At 52.8% G+C, this 22,472-nt stretch overlaps 1 protein-coding gene across 1 annotated transcript; it reads left to right on the forward strand.

The window, feature by feature from the left end:
• Positions 1–3,180: 3,180 nt before the first annotated feature.
• FOSL2 (FOS like 2, AP-1 transcription factor subunit) lies at positions 3,181–18,213 on the forward strand. The gene is made up of 4 exons (XM_082757091.1): positions 3,181–4,120; positions 8,448–8,702; positions 11,645–11,752; positions 13,238–18,213. The coding sequence occupies exons 1-4, from the start codon at positions 4,022–4,024 to the stop codon at positions 13,745–13,747; spliced, it is 972 nt and encodes a 323-aa protein (XP_082613217.1). The 5' UTR covers positions 3,181–4,021; the 3' UTR covers positions 13,748–18,213.
• The last annotated feature ends 4,259 nt before the right edge of the window (positions 18,214–22,472 follow it).

Raw genomic sequence — 22,472 nt, forward strand, 5'->3', positions numbered from 1 at the left:
GACAGAGAAGCGCAGGCCGTGGTGCAAAGATGCAACAACATCCCGGCGAGAGCATCCTCGTAGCCCTCTCAAAGCTTGCCCGGCAGTGGAAGCACTCGGGATGTTTTGCTGCTGCCCGTGTTTGTGCTGGTGTAATGCTCTGCACCGCTTTGAAAGAACTTGGACTGCTTTTGCGTGTAGATGAGGTGTAACCTGTGCTTCTAGGTCACTGCTGCGTTCAAAAATGCCCGTCTGTGCTCACGGTGAGCACACCAGGAGTTTATTATGGGAGGTGTTCAGACCGGGGCATTTAAGAAATAGTACATAATAACAGTCTCCGCCTCGTGTCCCAGACAATGTGGCCGGCATCTCTGCTACTTATGTGTCATCAGGATAAACGCAGCGCCAAGCAGATGGGGCTGGCTCACATGTTGCTGCTCTGACACTCCAGGGCTGCCCCTGGGCACGGGCAAAGAGCATCGCCCTGCCTCCTGCACAGCTCGTGCTCTGTAAGCGTAGAAAACAAGGAGCAGGGTGTTTAAAAGGAAGCAAATAGCCCCGCTCATGGATTCAGGCAGCCCCTCTGCGGTGTGAGCTGTCCGGGGGCAGCTGGCGGGGTGATGGCACCGGGACACCCACCTAGGGCACAGCCAGCTCCCGGCACACGCCGCACGGCTTCGCCTCCCTCCAGCGCTGCCAGCAGCGCAAGGGCCTCTGCAGGAAGAGGCAGAAGGGACACTGCACGGGGTCAGCCAACAGGTTAGTTTTACCTTTGTGTTCAGCCGCCTCTTCTGCTCGCTTCCCGATCGGGCTGCACCGAAACCCTGCCACCACTGCGAGGCACGGCCGGGGCGATGCGCTGATCGATATTGCTCGCTCGAGAAAGGAAGTCTCACTCCTCGGCCACACAGTGCCCTGAGTGCTCGTGTCAACCTCGCTCACGTCAGCTGGAGGGAGGCTCACCCGCAGAAAGGTCAAGCTGCCGGGGCTGGAGCCGATGCTCTGCGCGCCTCCGGCTGTTTGAGCCCTGGGAGCGCTGCTGGCCGCTCTTACTGACCCCTCGGTCCCAATCTGCTTCTTGCACCTGTGGCTGGGAGCACCTTTGCTCTGGAGCACTCCGAGGGCTGAGGCTGCTTCTGCTTTGAAGCAGAGCTTGGCTTTGCCTGGGGTCACCTCAAGGAGTGCCCACGCTGCCTGAGGGACTGGGGATGGGGTCCTTCTGGCTACGCCAGGCCGTAAAGGGCCAGCAGGGCACAGCAGGACCGCCGGCCACATGGCTGGGACAGCACCAGCCGGTGAGAGGTGCGTGCCCGGCTGTGTCCGGAGCCGCTGTGGAGCAGAAAGCCTCCGCTCTGGCTGGGATACGCTGGGGTACTTAATAAATAGCCGTAATTAAGCGTGAGGTGGTAGCTCGGGAGCCCGTTCCCAGAAGTTAACATCGAAACACTTGCTCTTAGCACTTGGGGAGACGGTAGGAAAGCAAACTTGATGGAAGTGCAGGTGTCGGGAAGTGCCGACGAGCCCTGGAAACGTGCGCGCTGGCCCTTCAGGAGGAGAAAGGTCTCGGGAAGTGTCACGGCCGCTTATGCAATTACAGCGCTTTTAACGAAGGCCAGGCCGGGGGGAGATGAGTTTCCCTTCCAGCCTCACGTCTGCTCCTGCCCCTCGGGCAGGCGGCGGGGGGCGGCCGACGGTGACCCCCTAACGCCGGGCCGGGAGGCTCCCTTACCCCCTGCTCCTGGAAAAACACCGCGGAGAGCATTCCCAGCTGGGGCTTTCAGCCTCCTAATTGCTGCCGGAATCCAAGCAGCCAGAGCCTCGTTTGCCTCGCAACCATCCCGGCCTGCCCTGGCACCTGGGCTGGGCTCCGTTCGTCTACGGCTCGGGCAAGAACGGACGGGGCCGGCGAGCGTGTTGCCTCTTGCTCCGGGAGCAGGGCGCGCGTTGTGCAACGCGGCTGGGGCTGCGCGGGTTGGACACGCGCGTGTCGGGGCGCCCCGAGCCCGGGGAAGGTGTTACGGGGGGTCCCAAATACCCCCAAATGGCCCCAAAGTCCAAAATGGCCCCAAAGTCTCAAATGGCCCCAAATGGTCCCAAAGTCCCCCTCCCCCTAAATGGCCCAAATGCCCCAAGTGCCTCCGAATGTCCCAAATGCCCCCAAATGTCCTGAATGCCCCTAAATATCCCAAATGGCCCCAAAGTCCCCCAAATGTCTCCAAATGGCACCAAATGCCCCCAAATTTCCCTAAATGGCCCCAAGTGTCCCAAATGCCCCCAAATGGCGCCAGATGTCCTCAAAGTCCCCAAATGCCTCTAAACAGCCCCACATGCCCCCAGATATCCCCAAATATCCCAAATGCCCCCAGATGTCCCAGATGGCCCCAAATGGCCTCAAATGCTTCCAAATGCCCCTAAATGGACCCAAATGCCCCCAGGTGTCCCCATATAGCCCCAGATGTCCCCAGATGTCCCAAACGCCCTCAAATAGCCCCAAATGCCCCCAGGTGTCCCCAAATGTCTCAAGTGCCCCAAAATGTCCCAAACGCCCCAAGTGCCTCCAAATGTCCCAAACGCCCCTAAACGTCCTCCAAGCGTCCCTAAATGTCCCCAATACCCCCCAAATACCCCAAAATCCCCCAGCCGCTCCCACACCGGGCAGCGCCAGGCGGTCACTCCTCGCCAGGCCGTTCGGGGATCAGGCTCCGCGTGGGGCAGGACGTTGGGGCAGCGGTGTGGTTTTGGGGTGCCGGGACACCCCCCCCCGGGACCACCCCCTTCCACCTTCCCCCCCCTCTTTCTCCCCGCGCGGGCGCGGCCCCTTTAAATCCCGGCCGCGCGGAGCCAGGGAATCCCTCTCGGCGCGCGTCACCCGCGGCACGGAACCCCGCGCTGGCGTAGCGCGACGCAAATGCCCATTTTTGGCAACGTGCGACAGCGGCGCGTACCAAGCCGCACCTCCAGCGGGGGGGGGGGGAGAGCAGCGCGAAACCCTTCCCCGAGCCGCCGCCACCCCGCGGCACCTCAGCGTTTATTCCTCCCCCCCCCCCTCAGCGGGGCGCGGTGGGAGGCTCCGCGCGGGCGGGGCGGGGCGGGGCGGCAGCGCCGCGGGTTTGACGTGCGCGGTGCACATGGTGCGGCGGCGGCGGCGCGGCGCGGCCGGATAATAGGGGACGGAGCGGGGCCGCGCCGCTGGAGCGGAGCGGAGCGGGGCAGAGCGGAGCGGCCGCGGTTATAAAGGGGCGGCCGGGGGCGGGCAGCTCGCTCCGCCCGCTCCGCCCGCTCCGCCCGGGGCCGCGCCGCGCCGCCGGAGGGGCGGCAGTGGCCGGGCGGCGCGCAGGGAGCGGGACATAGGGGGCTCGGCTCGGCTCGGCTCGGCTCGGCAGCGCTCCGGCAGCAGCGGCACGGCGCTCCCCTGCCGCCTCCTCCCCGCGCCGCTCCGGGGAGCCGCTCCGCAGAGCGCTTGATTTTGGGGGTTTTGCCTTTTTTCTCCCTTCGCCCCTCGTCGGTTCCCCCTTCTTCTTGTCGTTTTTGAACTTCTCTCGTTTTCCTATTTTTTCTCGCCTTTTCACCTCTCTTTTCTTTTTTTTTTGCCCTTTTATTTTCTTCCCTTTAATCTCTTTTTAAATTTTTTCTTTTTTTTTTCCTTTTATTTTTTTCTTTTAATTTTTTATTTTTTCCTTTTATTTCTTTTTTCCTTTTTCTTTTAATTTTCCTTCTTTTTCTTTTCTTTTTCTTTTCCTTTCCTTTTTCCCCTTTTTTTTCCCCTTTCCCCCCTTCCTTTCCCCTTTATTCCCTTTTCCCACTTTTTTTTTTGTTTTTTCCCTTTCCCTTTTTTTTTTTTTTTTTTTTTTTTTTTTCCGCCTCCCGCCCCAAAAGAAGCCCTTTCCAGCCCCGTTCCCCATCAGGGGCACACGCACTCACTCGCACACTCGCACCCAGCCACGCCAAACCCGCGGCCAGGGGGCGGGGAGACGGCGGAGGGAGCGGCGGCTGGCGGTGCGGGAAGGCGGGGACGCGGCTCCCCCCGGCCCGACCTCGGACCATGTACCAGGACTACCCCGGCAACTTCGACACCTCCTCCAGAGGCAGCAGCGGCTCCCCGGGACACCCCGAGACCTACTCCGGCGGCGCAGCCCAACAGGTAGGGCCGGGGCTGGGGTTAGGGTTAGGGTTAGGGGCTGGGGCGGGGGGGACCCCGATTTTCGCCCTCGCCGCCCCAAATCCCGGCCGGGGGGCTGCGCTGTGCCCCAGGCGGAGCAGGGCTGCGAGGCGCGGCTCCACTCTCTCTGCCTCCCCTCCCTCTCCTTTACCCAGCCGCTTTTTGGGGTGTTTTCGCCGAAAACGCCCCAAAAGCGGCTGGCTGTGCCTCACAGGCGTTACACAACGGGGCCGGTTATACAAACGCGGCCCATTTCATAACTTGTTTACATCAGCCGGCCTATCCCCACTCCGGGGCTCTTTTTTTTTTTTGGGGGGGGGGGAAGAGTTGCTCTCCCCCCCCCCCCATACCCCATTTCTCCCGGTGCTGTTGCTGTGCGAGCAGCCCCGGCGCGGCTCCGCATCCGTATCCACAAGTCATAGGATCGGTTAAAAAATAAAAATAAAAAATAAATAAAAAATAATAATAAAAAAAAAAAAACTCCGGCACTAAAGTTTGCCAACCGTACCAGCCCGTGACATTCCTCGCATTAAAGAAGTTTTACCAGAAATGACTCGCCGCCGTTCCCAGCCGCCTCCCAGCGCATCTCGTGGGTGCCCTCTGCGGGCTGCGCCGAGGATGGCGGCTTCCAGGGGCTGCCCCCAGCTCTTCCCCGCCGGCTCCGGGACGAGGTGGGCGAGCGGGGAGGAAAAAGCCGAAAAAAGCTGGAAAGTCGGGGCTCGCTTTCCCCTCTGCCCGCTCAGCCCCGGCACCGGGGTCCGGCACTTGCTCCAGGAGGCTTGGAGAGGCTGGAGGCACCCAGCCCCGAGCCGGCCAAAGGCACTGACGGCTGTTAGTTGATTTTATTTTAATTTTATTTTACTTCTTTTTGCTTTTCCCTCTTATTTTCTGGTGCTGCGCGTCCTCTCCAGGCAGCTGGAGTGTGGGCACCAGAGCCCAGTTTCCAGGGTTGCTGCCCACTCCGGGGCTCGGCGCGGGACACCGGCTCAGCGCTGCTTTCCCTAAGAGCCTGGGCAGTTTCTCAAGGCCCCCGTCTTTCCCCTGATCCCTGCAGATGTTGTAGATTAGGATCAAATGCGAGCGTTGCCTTTACCCTAGGAACCGGGCTGCTCTGCTGATCCTGGGCTAGGGGGATCTGCAGGACTTTATCGCCACAGAAAATATGCATTGTAGAAATTTTTTTCTTGTCTCTCTCTTTTTTTCTTTTTTTTTTTTTTTTCCCCAAAGCAAGGAGAGATGCATCAGTGACATGTCTGAGTGGAAACTGTGACTCGGAGCCAAAACTTTGATGCTTTTTAATTATTTTTCCCATAAAACGCAGCGCTGGAACATTTTGCTTTCAAGTTGCGTGTCATGCTGTATCCCTAATCGCCGACTTGCCGTGTGCTAAACATAGACTTGAATAGGAATAATTGGTGTGCTTTTCCAGACGGGCCGACTTTCCCCTGAAATACCCCCGTGTGGTGTCCGGTTCTCCTTCCAGGAGACGGTCAACACGGGCGGGCTGTTGGGGGGCCTTTTATTTGTTATGGGATATGTCCCATACGCTCCGGATTTGATCATCGAGTGTTTGTTGAAGTCCCTCTGGGTGGACTTTTCTGGTATTTTTGGGGTGTTTTTTTTTTTTTTTTTTTTTTTTTTTTCCCTTGGCTGCTTCTGAGCTGGGACGTGCCCCTGCCGCCTGGCCCTGCCCTGCCTCGCTGGAGCCTCCTCGGGGTCGGCTCCTCTCCAGCCCCACGTCCTGATGCAGAGCTGGGGCTGAGCTCAGGCTCTTGCCCCCTTATCAACAGGACTCCTCCTCGGTCTTCGTCCAGCTGCTGCTTTTTTTTAAGGATTCCTTCTTCCGTCTGTGTGCTGCGTCTGTCCCGTGGCGCTGTTGACACGGAGAGCGGAGCCGTGCCTCTGGCAGCCTCTCCTGTGCCAGAGCAGGAAAAGCTGAGGGCAGCAGCCTTTTGGGGTGGCGGCGTGGTGTCCTTGCAGGGCAGCTGTGTGGGGAAAGCCTGGCCGGTCAGGGAGCGGTGCGGGGAAAATCCAGCTGTAGCCCAAAGTGCCTGCATCTGAAGACTTAACCCGTCACAGCAGCGTGCCCTATAGTTATCAGGGAAAAATACGGCCCTTGGAGTGTTTGGGGGAACTCCGTGGGATATTTTGAGGGATTAGGAAGGAAGCTGGTGGCAGCGATGGGGCATGGCACAGGCAGGGGCTGCATCCTGCCCTGCTCTCAGCCCCGGGCCTGAAAGCAAGCCCGCGGAGCTGCAGAGGGATGTGGCTGGAGACTTGTGCTAGGGGTAGGAGAGTCCCAGGTCAAACGCAGGAGTGATTGCCTGTGGAGTAGCCGCTTTATTAAGAGCGTGGAGCCTGGTGTTTGTGTCAGACATTTGTCTCGTGTGCCTGCCTCGGTGATGGGGCTGACTCGCCTGGCCCCTGCTGGGAATTTGCAGCAGGGTGCTGGAGGCTCCGGTGAGGTGGTGCCGCCATGGAGGGCTCCTCTGGAGCCGTGTCTGTGCCCAGCAAAGCACCTGGGTGCGTTGTGCAGCCAGCCACAGCTCTCGGGTGTCGCTGCCAAGAAGGCAGGGCTCGCCCTTCTCTGCTTTTTGGGTGCAGGAGGGCTGATGGCGCAGGTAGGTTTGAAAAAAAAAGAAGAAGAAAAAAAAAAGTGACTCGTGGAGCTGGAAGCAGAACTTGCATCTCTCGACTTGAGCACCTGTGGTTTAACTAGCTGCGTGTTTCCTTCCTCCTGCGAGGCTCAGGTCCCTCTGCAAGGGTGTCGTGGCTGTGGAGGCACCGGGGCTCCCTCTCCTGTGCCATGGGGGCACGGCCAACGCTGGGCAGCGCAAAGAAGGGGGTTTTCACCAGGAAATTCCTCTGCGGTGTTTACAGCTGGCGGCCCCAGGCCTCCAGAGCCAGCTGGGAGAGGCCCAAGGATGGCATTTACAGAGGCATGGGGTGAGCTGAGGCCGTGCCAGAGTCCAGCTCCAGGTGAACCTCAGGTTCTGGTGGGGTTTCTGCCACGGTCTTGGTGCCGCTGCCACCCTGCCTGCATCCTTCCCCCCTCCCACCTCGCTGGGTGCATCCCTGCCTTCTCTTGTCCTTCCTGTCTAGGTTTAGGGCTGTCCAAAGCTGTGAACTGGCATCTGTCTGCGTGCAGACTGGATCTGCTCTTCTCTGGGCCTTGGCAGCTGGACTTGTGGCTGAGGCTGGCCCCGGCGCTGTGGCTATCAGCGCGTGGAGCTCTGTTTGCCGTAGCCTCGCTTTAACAAAGCGCTTGGGCAAGGTGCTTGGCCAGGCACACCCTGAAAAGGAAATCTGTGTTGGGAGAGCTGTCCCTTATCGGGGACGCTTACCTGGGCTGAGGTCAGGCTGATGCAAGGCCCCTCGCGTCCCCGGGAAGCCGCTGTGCTGACCCCAGAGCGCGCGTTCCTCACGGGATCGCGGCAGGGCTCACACGCTGCGGGCCCTACGAGTCCCATCCCTCGCAGGGCGAGCGAGGCATGGCTGGCTGTAAAGCCTACTCTAACCATTGGAAGTCTCCTGAAGGGAGTTCTTCGCAGACAAAAGCATTCCTGCTCCCCTGCTTCCCCCTCCGGGGACAAGCAATTGTTTTCCTGGCAGTGCAGTGCCAGCACATTATCCAGATGGATTTACCTCTGTCTGAAACAAGGTGTACGCATATTTGGGAGGCGATCATTACCTACTGCCTTGGTTTTACTGCTGCCTTGTTTTGTCTAGACAGTGCAGAGAGCTGCAGGGAACTTGTCCGATCTCCATCCCGAGACCTATTTTATAGGCTGCTATTAAAATACATATCCCTGCACGTAACCATCCCCGGGCTGGCTTCCTCGCGGTGAGCACGGAGCCACCAAGCGAGAAGCAAGCGGCCCCACTGCCCATACCAAGCCCGAATTTTGGGGGAATCCTTGGGTGGAAGGCTTTGCTCTCCGCTGGGTAACAGCATTTTGGAGCCCAAGTTTCTCTTCCTTTTCTTTGGACTGGCAGAGAAGTGTTTTTCTAGAAACTCCTTAATTCCCCTTTCGCCCCACGCCGGAAGGAGCGGTGGGCCCGCACGGGAGGCAGCTTTGGGGATGCTGGGGGAGACAAGGATGGGGCTGGGGGAGGTCAACGGCCTGAGGGCTGTGGTGGGGGCAGCTCGGGGTGCTGCACAGGCACCAGCAGCGGTGCCTTTGCTTCAGGCAGTGCTCTGACCCTCACCGGTGCTGCTCCTGAGGGCCTGTCTGGTTTCTGAGTACGTGCCATGTTCTGCTTTCTCTGACGGTTTCTTCTTTTCTCTCTCCCCTGCCTTTCCTCCTAGAAATTTCGGGTAGATATGCCAGGCTCAGGCAGTGCTTTCATCCCCACGATCAACGCCATCACGACCAGCCAAGACCTGCAGTGGATGGTGCAGCCCACCGTCATCACCTCCATGTCCAGCCCCTACTCCCGCTCGCACCCCTACAGCCACCCGCTGCCCCCGCTGTCCTCGGTGGCCGGGCACACGGCCCTGCAGCGGCCAGGCGTGATTAAAACCATCGGCACCACCGTGGGACGGAGACGAAGGGACGAGCAGGTAAGCACAACGGGGAGGATGACACAGGGCACGTCAGCAGCAGGCGTGAAGATTCCCCTCTGCGCCAGGGGAGTCCCCTGCTGCCTTCTCACAGCATCTCCCGGCCCCATGGGGAGAGCCAAGGTCTGTCCCCTGCTCTGTACGTGCGTGAGGGTTTCTCAGGGTGATGCACGGCGTGAGCTGGAGGGTGGCTTTCTCACTGCTTCCTCAGCGTGCGGCACGACTTCACCAATCTCCATCAAAGGCTTCACACCGCGGGGCCGCGTTGCGGCTCGGTTTCAAAAGCAGGTGAAACTCTCAAGTCGAGCCTTGGGTTTCAGTTTGAGTGTCTCTGCCGCTCCAGGCAGAAGGAAACCCCTGAGCTTTACTTAGGTCACTTACAAAACCAATGCCCGAATTACATCAGACGGTGTTTTGTGTCAGAGCTCTGGCCACCTGTGCTGCTCCAGTCCCGCTTTGGGTGCCAACCAGCATCGTGCAGCTCCCCCAGCGCCAACCACCAGTGCCAACCAGCATCAAACAGCTCCCCCAGAGCCCTTCCAGTCTCACAGAAAGCCTCCAGGATGTCCAGGATCTACATCCAGCCTCCCACCACAAGCATGCGATCTCCTGACCTCTTTACAGCAGTGATGCGGGCAGCCCACAGGCGCTGCCATCCTGGTAGTGTTCTCAGAGCTGGGTGGGGTGGCTGCTCCCACTGCTGCCCGTGCCCTTTCAAAGAAACTCTGAGTGATTTAGATCTCCCCAAATCATCCCCAAGCAGCAGTTATGTGGGTCACCACAGAGGAATGTAACAGGACGTGCCACGCACGCTCTGTGCACGAACAAGCTGCTGCGTGAGGCCTGTTCCTAATGAGACGTTGGCCCTACTTTTAGGTTTTTAGGTCTGTTTTGATCCACAGCCCGATTCTGTTGTATGTAGGGCACCTAGAGGTCCCCTGAAGTCCTGCTTGTGCCAGGCAGGACAAGCCTGAGCCCCACGAGGGCTGGGTGAGGTGCCGGCCTTCCAGGGCCGGTGTCCAAGGCCGGGGAAGCTCTCATGAGAACTGGGGGAATAATTAGCAACGGCTAATTTGTTTGACAAATGCTGCTTCTGTGCTCACAAATTGGCTGTGAAGAGATCACCATATTCTCGGGTTTATTTGTTGTTGGGAGTTATTTGCGGGAGGATGCCTGCCAAGCAATTCCTGGCCTGTGGCTTGTTTGCAAGCCGCTCATTGCGGGTCATTCACATCCAAGTCCTTTTGATCAGACACGTGCTACGGCAGGACCTGGGCGCTTCACCGTGACGCCTTGGCTCAGGTTTCCACTGCTGGTGCTCGTGAGTGCCGAGCCCGAGTGCCTTTTTGGAAGGCCTTGTAGGAAAAGGGCCCATCTTGACGAACGCTCCTGCCAGCGGCTGCACGCGTGGGGCTGGGACAAGCTACAGCCAGCGCGTGCAGCAGGGGCACCGGCAGTGCCACAGCGAGCTGCTTGCAAACAAATCCAGCACCACTTCCACAATATTCCCTTTTAGACACATTCATGCTGTTCTGCATGACCAAATTAGCGTCTTCAGCCCCATCTTTAAACAGCAGAGCCTCTGAGATAGGTAACTTGGAAATGACTGAAGGCCCCGTGAGGGCTAATTTTGGTCCCACTGTATTTCAGTGAGACCTGTGCTTCTAAACCACGAAAACACTCCTGAAAACTGTCTGCAGAAGAGGCTTCAAGTCAGCCCAGAGTCTGTGTGTGTATGCCTAATATTTTTCCCTGCACATACTGGTGCACAAATACGCTCTAACCCCACACACCTACAGGGAATCGGGTGCACAGAGCCGTGCAGGGGTACCTGCCGGTGAAATCATTGCCACCGTGCACAGGGGCCCAGGAAAAAAAAGCAGAACAGAGTGAGGGGAATGCCCAGGGGCTGAAGTAAACTCCCTGAAACTGCAAAGATTGAAATGAGGGAAATGAAGCAAACCAAAACAAACCAGAGTTAGAGTAAAACTAACACTGAAAAGAAAAGACGGTAGAAAGGGTTGAATATCTTCTTGCAATTTTGACATCCCCGAAGATACTAAAACAGAAAGCTTTTATGAAAAGAGGTGTTTTCTTCCCCTTCTCTATTGACAAATGCTCTGCTGGCCTGCCTGAGGAGGCTGAAGGGGCCGGCCCCGGTCAGAGGAGGCCGTGGCGTGGGGCACGCTGCTTGCTGCTGCTGGGATTTATCAGACCTTGTCTCCAGGCCCAGAAGCTAGGCCTGACCTCACTAGGTCTTGTGGGCTCCTGCTCACTTCCTCTGGTGTCGCAAGAATGTAACTCTATGGGTTTCTGTGGAATTGCTCCCGATTTACATCAGAGAGGATGTCAGCTGGCCTCAGGAAGCCCTTGGTATCGCTGGAGCCTTGCCTGCTGATGTGAGAAGCGCAGCCTGTTATCTCACTGAGTGCTCCAAAATCTGAGGTCAGATTTTGGGGTGGTACAAATAATTGTTGCTTCACTGACTTCTTGAGAGTTCTGCTGATCTCTCTCTCTCCCTCTTCCCCCACCCCATCCCCGACCTTCAAGCTAACAACTATTTTTGTGTGGGAAGCAGCAGATATTTTCTTTCAAGAACGAGGCACTTACAACATCGCGCTCTGGTTTTGCTTAATGTACCACCCAAGTTGTGAAACAATCAGAGCATCTTTTATCTGTTTGGCCTTGGTGCAGATTCACTGTCCTCTTACACAATCTTCCCCCTGCTCCCCGCTCTGCCATCTCCTCACCCTTCTGCTGAGACCCGGTGCTCGCAGAGATACCGTGCGCTTTCATCTTCTGCTGACACCAGTGCAGAGGGGGAGTGCTGAGCATCCTGCTGGATCAGGCCTTTTTTCTGTGTGGTGCGGTTAAATCCTCACAAACTTCAAGGAATGCCTTGCTCAGATCTGATTGTGGGTTTTCTTGGCACTTGCCCACAGCTGTCGCCCGAGGAAGAAGAGAAGCGAAGGATCCGGAGAGAGAGGAACAAGCTGGCAGCTGCTAAGTGTCGTAACAGGCGTCGAGAGCTAACAGAGAAACTCCAGGCGGTACGTGCTCTGCATGCATTTCTCCCTCCTTGTCGCTCGCCCTTCGGACCAGCTCGCAGGGCTTTGCTCTCCCTCTTCTAGCCTGTTTGGGGAAGATGCTGCAAAACTCACGCTGCCTTCCCCTTCCAAGGCTGCCTAGTGATGTTGCTCCTATACAGCAGTGGTGGTGAGGGCTCAGCAGCCTAAATTCCTACTGCTGGCTGCCCAGAGCATCTCAGGAACTCTCTTGCTGTGTAGCCTGCCATTTAGCACGCATCTTCCTACCTCTGGTCTCCCTCTGTATGTGAAAATATAGACGCTGCATGCCTCAGATGAAAGCCTTGAGGACAAAAGCACACAAGACTTCAGGATCATCTGAAAGCAGAGTGAAAGGAGGCAGTGTTATGTGCACCTCTCAAAGCCGTGTCATTTAGGCTAACCTCTCTCTGGAGGGGGTAATTGATCTTCTGCCCAAAGGAAGCTCTGCAGAGATGTATGGCTTGGTGCCGTAGGGGAATAACTTATTATGCTAGAGGAGGTGGGGATGACTGCGAGAACTGTGGCACGGGTAATGGACTGACTGAAGAGGAGGCAAGGATGGGTTGTGTTGAAAGAGTCGGTAGGGAAGACTCCAGTACTCCTCTGAGAAGCAGCCCAGGGTTGGTTGTGTTTGATGATGGTATTAAGAATCACAGGAGTGAAAGCACAGCACTCAGCTGTGCTGCTGACTCAAATCTGGGAGGTCCTCTCTGTGTAGAGGAGGCAGGACAGCGTATAGTAAGAATTTAAGGATTCTCATGACTAAACTAATGCAAGTGAGAGGAGTACGAACTGGGAGGTCATATCCTGAAGGACCGAGGGTGAGTATTTCTGTGAGCTCCTCACACAGGAAGATACTAATTGCTCACAGATTGACGATGAGCCACCAGTGGGATGTGACCGTGGGAAAGGTAAATAGAATAATCCTAGGATGCATCGAGGGATGATGATGCAGCAGAAATGAAAGTTTTAGTCCTTTGTACGAGTCGCAGGCAAGACCTCATCTGGAATACGAGCTACAGAAAGAAAAATGGAAACAGTTTAGAGATTACTGTATACTACCTCTGTCTAGGAAATGAGAAGAACATGACCTAACTCTAACAAAATATGATGAGAAGGGATCTGAGTCCTCTCTGCTAAAGTGTCTGGCAGGCAGACAGCAAGGGCAAAGCAGTGTTTAAGCCACAGAACAAGACAGAGTTGTAGAGGCTGGCTGTGAGAAAACTAGGGCGGGCTCTTGAGAAGACCATTTGTAACCCTTAGATTGGTGAAGCTTGGGAATAGCCTCCTGGTAGACAGAGGAAATTCAAAATACTCAGCTAGCAATGACCTGGTGCTTGCTTGGTTCATGACAAGGCTGGGGCGTATCTGCCCATGCCAGCTGGGAACTGGGCTTGGTGGCCCTGTTCTAGGTGAGGAACGGTGCCAGAGCCTCTGATACTGACTTATTTCCCCTTTTGTCTGCAGGAAACTGAGGTGCTGGAGGAGGAGAAGTCAGTGCTGCAAAAAGAGATCGCTGAGCTCCAGAAGGAGAAGGAGAAACTGGAGTTCATGCTGGTGGCTCACAGCCCTGTGTGCAAAATCAGCCCTGAGGAGCGCCGGAGCCCACCCTCCAGCAGCCTCCAGAGCGTTCGGACTGGAGCGAGCGGAGCGGTGGTGGTGAAGCAGGAGCCCGTGGAGGAAGAGATCCCATCTTCCTCTTTGGTCCTTGACAAAGCCCAGAGGTCTGTCATTAAGCCCATCAGCATTGCTGGAGGTTTTTATGGGGAGGAGGCACTCAACACTCCCATCGTGGTGACCTCGACACCAGCCATCACTCCTGGCTCCTCCAACTTGGTGTTCACCTACCCCAACGTCTTGGATCAGGAGTCTCCTCTCTCCCCGTCCGAGTCCTGCTCCAAAGCTCACCGGAGGAGCAGCAGCAGCGGTGACCAGTCCTCGGATTCCTTGAACTCTCCCACCTTGCTGGCATTGTAATCCCCCCGTGGCCCCCCATTGCCAGTGTGTTACACCCCCCGCCCAGCTCCATGGGGGGAGCCCCTCTCCATGGGATTAGAGACAGGCACAGGATCGTTCAAGCACAAGGGCAGCAAGAACAAGGATGGGGAAATGCTGCAGCTCCAGGAAGGAGAGTGAGGACCAACGTCAGCTCCCTGGAGGCAGGAAACGGCAAGGGTGGGACTGACGCACCGGGACTGTTTGGAGAGGGCGACGTCCCCTCTGTAGGGACTGCCTATGGAAACCTCTTCTCAACCGTAATGGACTTGGGGAACACTCCTGGCCAGGACGGAAGGCGAGCTGCAGACAGTTGCTAGTCGTCCCTTTCCTTTGTGAATTGATCTGATCGGTTATGCTCTGTGCTTAGATCATTCTGGTTAGTTGACCTTACAAGTTCTTCTTTCCCCCTCTCTCTCTCTCTCTCTGCTTATCATTTCCAATGTTGTCGATCCCATGACATTTCATCCAGTTGCTTTGAAGTCTAAAGGCTTGTTAGGATCTTTCCTCTTGGGACAGGCTGTGGGAAACTTTGCCCGGGCGGGAGGGGGATGGCCAGGAGCTGGTGGGGGGACCAAGAGGAGCCCAAGGGCTCAGCGGCAAGGGCAGAGCTCATAACTGTGCCCTGTGGCACAGACACAGTGAACAGAGAGAGCAGGAGGCTCGTGTGGAAGCCTTTTTTTCTTAAAAAGTAGATATATCTGTCCCCTGGGCTCCTCAAAAACCAAGTTAGCATCTCAGGGCCAAAGTAGCACCAGAAAAGCTGCTGGGTTGGCACTTACCAGTGTCTTTGGCAGGGTTTTAACCCCAACTTGGTAGATACCAAATCTGCTGCTGGACTCATTGTTTACTTTTCCTGGGCTGCCTGCTCTCTCGAGAGCATTGCATCTTTCTCCCCGTCAGGGCTCCTGACTCAGATGCTGATCTCTTTCTGTCAGTAAAATCCTCGCCTCCCCTTGGCCATATTCGCAGACCATGCTACCAAAAAAGTGGCACCATGTGCTGAAATCCAGGAGACTGGCAGCGGATAAGGAGGTGAAACCACCTGGTTGTGCCCTCACTGAGTTTTTCCTCGTTGGGAAACAAGGCGGCGCAGATCCACACAGCTGGTACGGGCGGGTGGTGTTTGCTCAGAGCTCCTCAGTCTCTGAAGCTGGGGCGAAGGCAGGGGTCCAGCCTCCAGCACGGGCCTCAAGGAGCTCCTGACCAGGCAGCGGTGGCATAGCTGATCCGATGGCCTGCTCAAGCAAAACCAGAGCTTCTGATAACATCTGGTGCGACTGGCAAATTGACACTGGAAGGAAATCAATTACCATTATTTGCACCTCGGTCATTGGCCTCTTTTCTGTTTTGCCATGTAATTGATCTGGTTTTGTTGGGGTTGACTGGCCTGAAGGTCCGAAGCCAACCAGGGGGCTCTTCCTTCAGCTTTGGGTCCCTGTCTTCTCCAGCCACCTCTGGGCTTAGCGCTGATGTTTGCTACTGAGAGCGGTCCCGTGCGTGACCTGTTCCTGCCTGGAGCCAAGCTCAGGCCCTGGCGATGTCAAGGCACTGATGAACCATGACCTTGTGCACACGAGGACTGCTCAGCTTGCCAGCTAAGCTGCTTACGGGATAGCTCTTTAGTCGAGGCTGTTGAAGCTGTGGTGGCAGCTATTTATTCTGATGTGAGCTTTTCTTTTTTTCTTTATTTCTTTTCCGTTTTTTTAATTGGCTGAAACTTGGGTATTTCTTGGTCAGGCTGGACCTGGAGAAATGCAATATGCAATGACAGGGCCAGTGCTGTGAGATGCTAAACTGCTGCAGTCCCTGCCAACTCCGCTGGGAATTAATAGGGCTCAGTCTTGCAGAGCAAGACCTTTGCTCAGCAGGGCTGGATTCCCTCAAACCCTGGCCAATGCCTATTCCTTGAGTCATTTCAAAGTGACACTACTTTGGCTGTAAAGGTAGACTTTGTTTTCTTTTTCTTCCACCCCTCCCCCCCCAAATTATTATTAATTTTAAACCCAGGTATTTGCCAGAGCTGCCAGAAATATAAAGATATGAGCGATCTTTTTCCTTTGTAAAACTTATTCAGTAATTCAGGCTTTTCCTTTCTCGCTTAAACATTTCCATCTTTAAACCAGTGCTAGAGGTTTCAAATTGAGCTTAATAAGTAAAATTGATACAGGAGTCTGTTTGTCCTTAAATGATAATCAAAGCTTTTTTTTTTTTTTTTTTTTTAAATAAAGTAGACATTAAAATTTCAGTAGTTAGCACAGAGGATCCAGTTCTCACGGGGTTTTATGTAGATGATGTCACTTTAGGTGAAGCCACTGTTTCTCTAATTGTCTCCGTTCTGCCAGGTGCTTGTTTGGGCCAGTCTGCATTGGGAATGTGTTTCAATAAAATGTCTCTACATGTCATTTCCACCCATTGTGGGCAGAAAGCAGCACAGACAAATGGTGAATCCTAAAGTGACACAGACATTTTTGAGGCCAGCTGATCAGGACTGCTGGCAGGTCAGGAGCATTCCTGCTAGGGGCTTTAGGAAGTCAGCTGCCTCCTCAGACCTAGGTAAGCCTAACTCCTAGGGGGACAATGAAAACATCTTCTGAAATACCGTTGATCCTCCGTAACAAATATCTTTTAATATACTGCTTGTCCCCTTTTTGCTTGCAGTTCAGGTGTGTTGACCATCTTGTCAGCTGCGTATCTGTCTGCTGGGCAAACAAGCACTTTTAGAGGTGTGATTGCAAGTTTCTTGGAAAGGAAAAGGTTTATCTAGCTCTGACAAGTAGGCAGGTGGCATAATCCAATTGCATTTCTGAAAAAATCCATAGGTGTGGCCTTCCCTGCACGCAAGCCCCGTATCTGCCAGCCTCCAAACGCCATCCCGGCAGAGATGTTTGTTTTCACATTTGGCCCAGTCCTCTGTGATAGCCCCAGATTGGTCTCTACAAGTTTCTTCAGCTTTTTTTTTTTTTTTTTTCCCTCCCCAGATAGAAAGTTCTCATCCTAGACAGGAAGGTTTCAAATAAAGGGCCTTGCCACTCACCCATACCCTCTCCTCACCCCTTTGAGAGAGGCGTGCATCCCAAGGAAGGCTGTGATTCCTACCTTTGCTTCTGCTCACTGAATTGTTGCCAAAAGGAGCTGCTGCTGGCCCTTGCCCACTCCCTGTTGACTTGTCATGGACCTTCTCAGAGATGGGACAGGAGCATCCCCTTTCCTGTCCCGTGAGACTGATGGGAGTGATTTCAAACTGCCGAGAAAAGGGAATCACTGTGCTGTCTGAAAGAGCCCTGAACACCTTGTGCCTCCCCGTTTTCTCCCTCAAGCCTCTTTGAGGATGTCTGTGTCAGGACCGCTGGTCTCCTGCCTTCTGTATTTTGTGGATCAGCCTTAACTTTTTTTAGCTGTTGGCAGACAGGTACAGCTTGAAGTCTCCTGCTGTTTTGATCTGGCTCTGCACACTTCTCTTCAGGTTTGCTGGTGTGCTTTTGGGAATCTTCCCCACCCTTGAAATGGTATTTTCCTTGAGTACCTTACCTGACGCTTCCTAAACGTACAGGAATTTCCTAAATGTGCCTCCACGTTCTTCTGCATGCTCTGGGGATGCGGGAGCTGTTGTAACCAGCATCTAACCAAAAGTTGTTGAAGTCAATAGCAAAAGGCCCAGGGAATTTCAGCTGGTGTTAGGCTGACCCTCTAGAGACTGGCCCAGTGAAGCATCTAACGACACCTGAAGTTAATCAATGCCCAACTGGGAGGAGCAGTAGCAGCCGCACTGAAGGAAACATTCAGCTTCTAGGTGATATTTGCCATTCCAGTTTTGCCCTCGTTGTTCCTTCCCCCTCCCTGGTTGTGGCATTGCTTTCATCTATTCCTTTCTTGTAGGTGTGGAGACTGGGTAAGTCTCAAACTGCTTGTGGTGTGACGGGATTTGGGACCAACCTGCTGGGGACAGTAGCTCTCTGTTGTGTTTTTATAATTATTATTTAAATGATCTATTTAGTTCATCTGAACCTTTAATTTTGCTGCTTACTGTATGTAGGATCCACCTGGCCTTCATCCTAAATGAATAACAAAAACAAAAACAAACCTAAGACACCCCCCCTCCCTGGTATCTTATTATTTATTGGCAGGCAGCCATTTTGTGCCTGCTCCAGCAGATCTGCCCGCCATTAATTTAACATCCTCCCGACTCACATTCCTGGTGTTTGGTTGTTGCTTTTTTGCTTTTTTGTTGTTGATTTTTTTTTCTCATTCTAAAACAGACTTCTGAAATGTAAGAAACCTTATTATTTTGACACTTACAAGTTCATTTTCATTAGGAAGGCCAAGTCAAACATTTTAAGAGGTGGGGGGAACAATCTACTTTTATTTCTTATTTATTTATCATGTTTACATCTTTTTTTTTTTTTTCTGTTCGAGACTTGGATATAATAAAGAAAGCATTAAAAGTACTCCCATCTTCTTCTTTTTTTTAGGATAATATTTTTTTCCTATTCTTTAAATAAAAGATTCTGGGTTTTGTTGTCTGTATAAAATGTAAAAAGAGATATGTTTCTAAAGATGCATTATCATTCCTCTGTGAACAGTAGGTGGAGTTGAGGACAAATCTCAGAATACAAGATAATAATAAAATCCCATCCTGTTTTACTTAATTGTTCCCCTCCTATCCTGTATGATTAAAGGGTTATTCCACTTTCTTGTTTGTGGTTACTTGATATTAAAACCATATTAAAATGTGTAGAAAATAGGTATCCAATTGTTTTTGCTCAGTGAGAGGATAAAATGTTGTATATATCTTGATATACTGTGTAGTTCAAAGTAACATCAATAAGGGATAGTGCATCTTTATTAGAGCGATAAGTTACTAGTGTCACTAAAGTCTACTTTAAGATCCTCAGATATAGAAAGGGCCTGATTCTGATTCCACTTTCCTGTGGAAGCTGAAAGCATCAGCAGCATTTCGCTGCTGCAAAGCGAGTGTCAGAGGTGGAATCAAGCCTCAGCGATTAGTATCTGACCATGAGGATAATTGAAGGTTTGGGGGCACCATTATCTTTTTTTCCTCAAAAGTTTTAGCTCATGGTTTTTCTTTTTTTGTCTGCAGTGAAATAGTTTCTGCCAAGGAGGTTCTTAAAGGTGACTGCTGAATTGGGACCCTTCTTTGCTCGTTGTGATCTTGGTATCGTTCTTGCAGTCCTGGAGAATCTCAGCTCTGAGGTGTTCTCTCTGGTGTTGTCTCTTCTCTGTTCTTGTTATTTTACTGTAATACAGGCCTACAGTATTTGCACTAAAACAAAAAGCTTGTTAGAGAAAGCTTGCTGCTATGAAAGAAAGAACATATTAAAATGGTTTTGCTTTTACAATTTTAACTGAGTAGCATTTTGTAGAATAAAATCGATTTAGATTGAAAAGAAAAATGACTTTTCTTTTTTCCTCTGCACTCCCTCCCCCATACTCCTTTCTTTCTTTCCCGTCCCTAGGTGGTGTGATGGTTTCCCCCCTCCCCTTCTCCTTTGGTGCTCAGTTGTAATGATTGGCTGTATTGTTGACTATGCTGCTGAGAGTTATGACACTTGTAAATCTTGTTTTAATGACATTGTGGACACTCTTTTGTATAGCAAGAGCTAACTGGAGTTCTTCTCTCTCTGTTAATTGAAGTCATTAAAAAGCTCCCTTTGCCATGAACAATTAAAAGCTTGCATGTTCCTTCAATATGAACAAATGGGTACAGCATTGCCAGGTGCCCGACTGTAGCACATTTCAGGGCTTCTTTCATTAGAGCAGCTGCAATCCAGACAGCTGTTAGTGGCAACAATGGTAAATGGGGCAGAGGCTAGCAGAACAGACCACCTGGGCTAAAAGGCAAATAATGCATTAATCCTTTCATCTTTGCTTCAAAAAGAAAGGGATAGAACTAGAAAATGCATGCTGAGGTGACCTTATTATTTTAATTATTATTTTTTTTTAATCCACTGCTTCAGCCAGAAGGAGTCAAAGCTTCTGCTCTGAAAGCTTGGGGTGGGGTGGACACCACGGCTGCTTCACTGGCAGTGAGCAGGAAGTTAATATGCAATTGCCTGGCTCTCCTGGGAAAAGCTGCAGCCTCTGGAGTGGAAGGAACCCAGACACGCCAGGTTAGGAGTGGACGATGTCGTATTCAAGTAAAAATACAGTGGTGGGGAGGAGATGGTAGGTGAGTCATGGTTAGCCAAGCTGGCGTCAGGCCAAGCTGCTTGTTACTCATGGGTTTCCTTAGCAGTAATGTCTACTTTGGCTTCCTGCTGGTCCCTGTCCCTGTCCTCTCTCTCTCTCTCTCTCTCTCTTTTTTTTTTTTTTAACCCCTGTGTTCTCACAGTGCCATAGGGGAAGGTGATGAGAGATGTCGGTGTGACTTATGTGGCTTGTGCTTGAAAATACCTGTGAAGTCATGGGGAATGCTGAAGGTATCAGTCACCAGAATGGGGAATACGTGCACACGCCTGCGTGAAGTGAGCTCAGCAGTCAGGAATCCATGTTGTAGGAAAGCTGAGATGAAGCTGGCATGGGTCGGTGCAGGCTGTAGAGCTGGAGCCAGCTTTGGGGTGCCCCATGGTGCTGAGGATGATGCAGTGAAGGACAGCCTTTGGGAGGCTTTTTCCAAATATACTTGTCCTGGTAGGGCTGAAGTTATTCTTGGGGGAGTGGCAATTAGAAGGAAATATGCTGAAGGATCCATCTTTTAATGTCTATCTCCTCAGAGCCTCAGGCATGGGGGAGTCTCCATTTTATCTCCTACTACACGTAACCTTTCCTGAAGGGGAGTGCCTCAAGGGTTTCCTGCCTCACTAAGGGCTTTCCCATCACACTGATGCACAGAGGCGTCCAGCCCCAAGTCTGTAAAACCAGCTCCTCTGGCAGCATCTCCCCTTTCCCACCCCCTCCCAAAAAATGGCTAACAGAAGGATATGTCCTTGTGTGCCTGCTGCCACCCTCAAGTGCTCCCTGAGCTCCCGAAAGCTGGCAGAGCCCTTTGAAAAAAGGGGTTAACGATGTTTGACTGCAAATGCTGGTTGCAAGGCCGGGCCTCCCACCTGATTTCCTTCCAGCACCGACTGGTCGCGACTGTCTTTTGTCACCATTAGCTCACAGGTGCTGGAATGTCCGCACCGGTTACCATCATTTGGTTTTGAAAGATGAAATTACACAGCTGAGCAAACTGCTTCCCACCAGTCTTCTAGCTGTGGGAGGCTGAATTCTACCACATTGACATGGAAATTGTGTTTTTCCCGACATCCCCATCTTGGTTTAGATCTCCACTTCATGTAGGGAATTCCCCCTCCCTCTTAAACAGGCTCGCCTCCCCCCACCCTGCCATGCTCAGATCTTGTTGTGCAAGTGAGGGATCTGGTTGTTATCACGGGGAGAGTGTTTGCTCCCCAGCGGAGTCGTGCTGGAGGGGAGGTTGCCTGTTCCTTTTGCAAGGAAAGGATGCAAAACCATCTGTGCCAACAGCTGGGTTGTGATCAGTTGGTGCCCGGATGGCATTTTTAAGGAGTATGTGAATTAAGAGAGGCTCCCTGTTCTCTTTTACCTGTCCATTCCCTAACATGCTAGACTCATCCCTGATTTTTCCTCACGGTCACATTTCTTAGTGAAGTTCCAAGAAGCGTTTCATCTCCCTGGGCAGCACGTGAGGGCAGCCTGGTCTTCTTGCACATTCAGAAGTTTCTTTCCACAGCTCTAGCGTAGTTAACCTTGTGCTTTCTGCTGCTCTCTGATGGAGGGGAGACCCTATCTGGGTTAGGTCTTTTGTGGCAAAAACAATCCCAGAAGTGTGACCTGAATGTATTACACCAGAGGCAGCAAGGTGTCACAGGAAGGTTTTTTGGTGGTGGTTTTATTTTATTTTTTATTTTTTTTCCATCCTCTTCTTTAATTTGGTCTAGAATCTGCATGAGCAGCTACAGGAACACTGCAGAAATTCTGCAGCCAATGGAAAGAATAAGTCTGTGCTAAACTTTAAGAAAGCTTAATGGCAAGTGGAGCTGGAGTGGGAGTGTGGGGGAAAGGAGAACATCCAGAATGCTGGTTTGAAGTGATGTTTCCACTGTCATGTGGGAAGGATGTGACAGAGGAAAACTGTGACATGGTTATTGCATCAGATACACTGAAGTGGAACAAATGATACTTCTTTTTTTTTTTTTTAAAGAAAAGAAAAAGGAAAAAAATACCTTATGGTCCTACTCCTACTGATGACTGTGACCTGATCCTCCTGAAGTTTCATTTCGTCATAACAAGTTCTCGAGTTCCATTGCAACAGTGCAGTGTTTTCTGCTCTGCCTCATGTGGCATGAGAGGCCCCCATCCAGCTGTGTTTGGCCACTGTTAGCATCAGGAGATAGGGTATCAACCTGTGTGGAAGCTGCTGGCACGCTCTCATAAGGCTGAGGTTTAAAAGAAGGTTTTTAATGTGTGTTCCAGTGCAGTGAGATCTAAGACACCTCAGGAAGATTTTCCTCGAAGAAGAAAGGACAAAGCTCCCAGGGAGGTCACGGAGTCTCCCTCCTCAGAGATACTCAAAACGTAGGTGGACGTGGCTCTGAGCAACCTGCTGTAGGTGGCCCTGCATGAGCAGAGGGCTGGACTAGACAAATCTCCAGAGGTGCCCGCCATCCTCAAGCATTCTGCGTTTCTGCTTTTGCCTTGATGTAGCCCAGAAGTTCTGTATTGC

Source organism: Aythya marila, assembly GCF_965140915.1.
Source record: "Aythya marila genome assembly, chromosome: 3".
In the NCBI taxonomy this organism is placed as follows: Eukaryota; Metazoa; Chordata; class Aves; order Anseriformes; family Anatidae; genus Aythya; species Aythya marila.

What these genes read in the sequence shown, in the direction of transcription:
- FOSL2 (XM_082757091.1), top strand. Translation starts at nt 4,022, where the DNA reads ATGTACCAGGACTACCCCGGCAACTTCGACACCTCCTCCAGAGGCAGC. An exon ending in CCGGCGGCGCAGCCCAACAG is followed by an intron (nt 4,121 to 8,447) that starts GTAGGGCCGGGG and finishes CTTTCCTCCTAG; the next exon opens with AAATTTCGGGTAGATATGCC. An exon ending in GGAGACGAAGGGACGAGCAG is followed by an intron (nt 8,703 to 11,644) that starts GTAAGCACAACG and finishes ACTTGCCCACAG; the next exon opens with CTGTCGCCCGAGGAAGAAGA.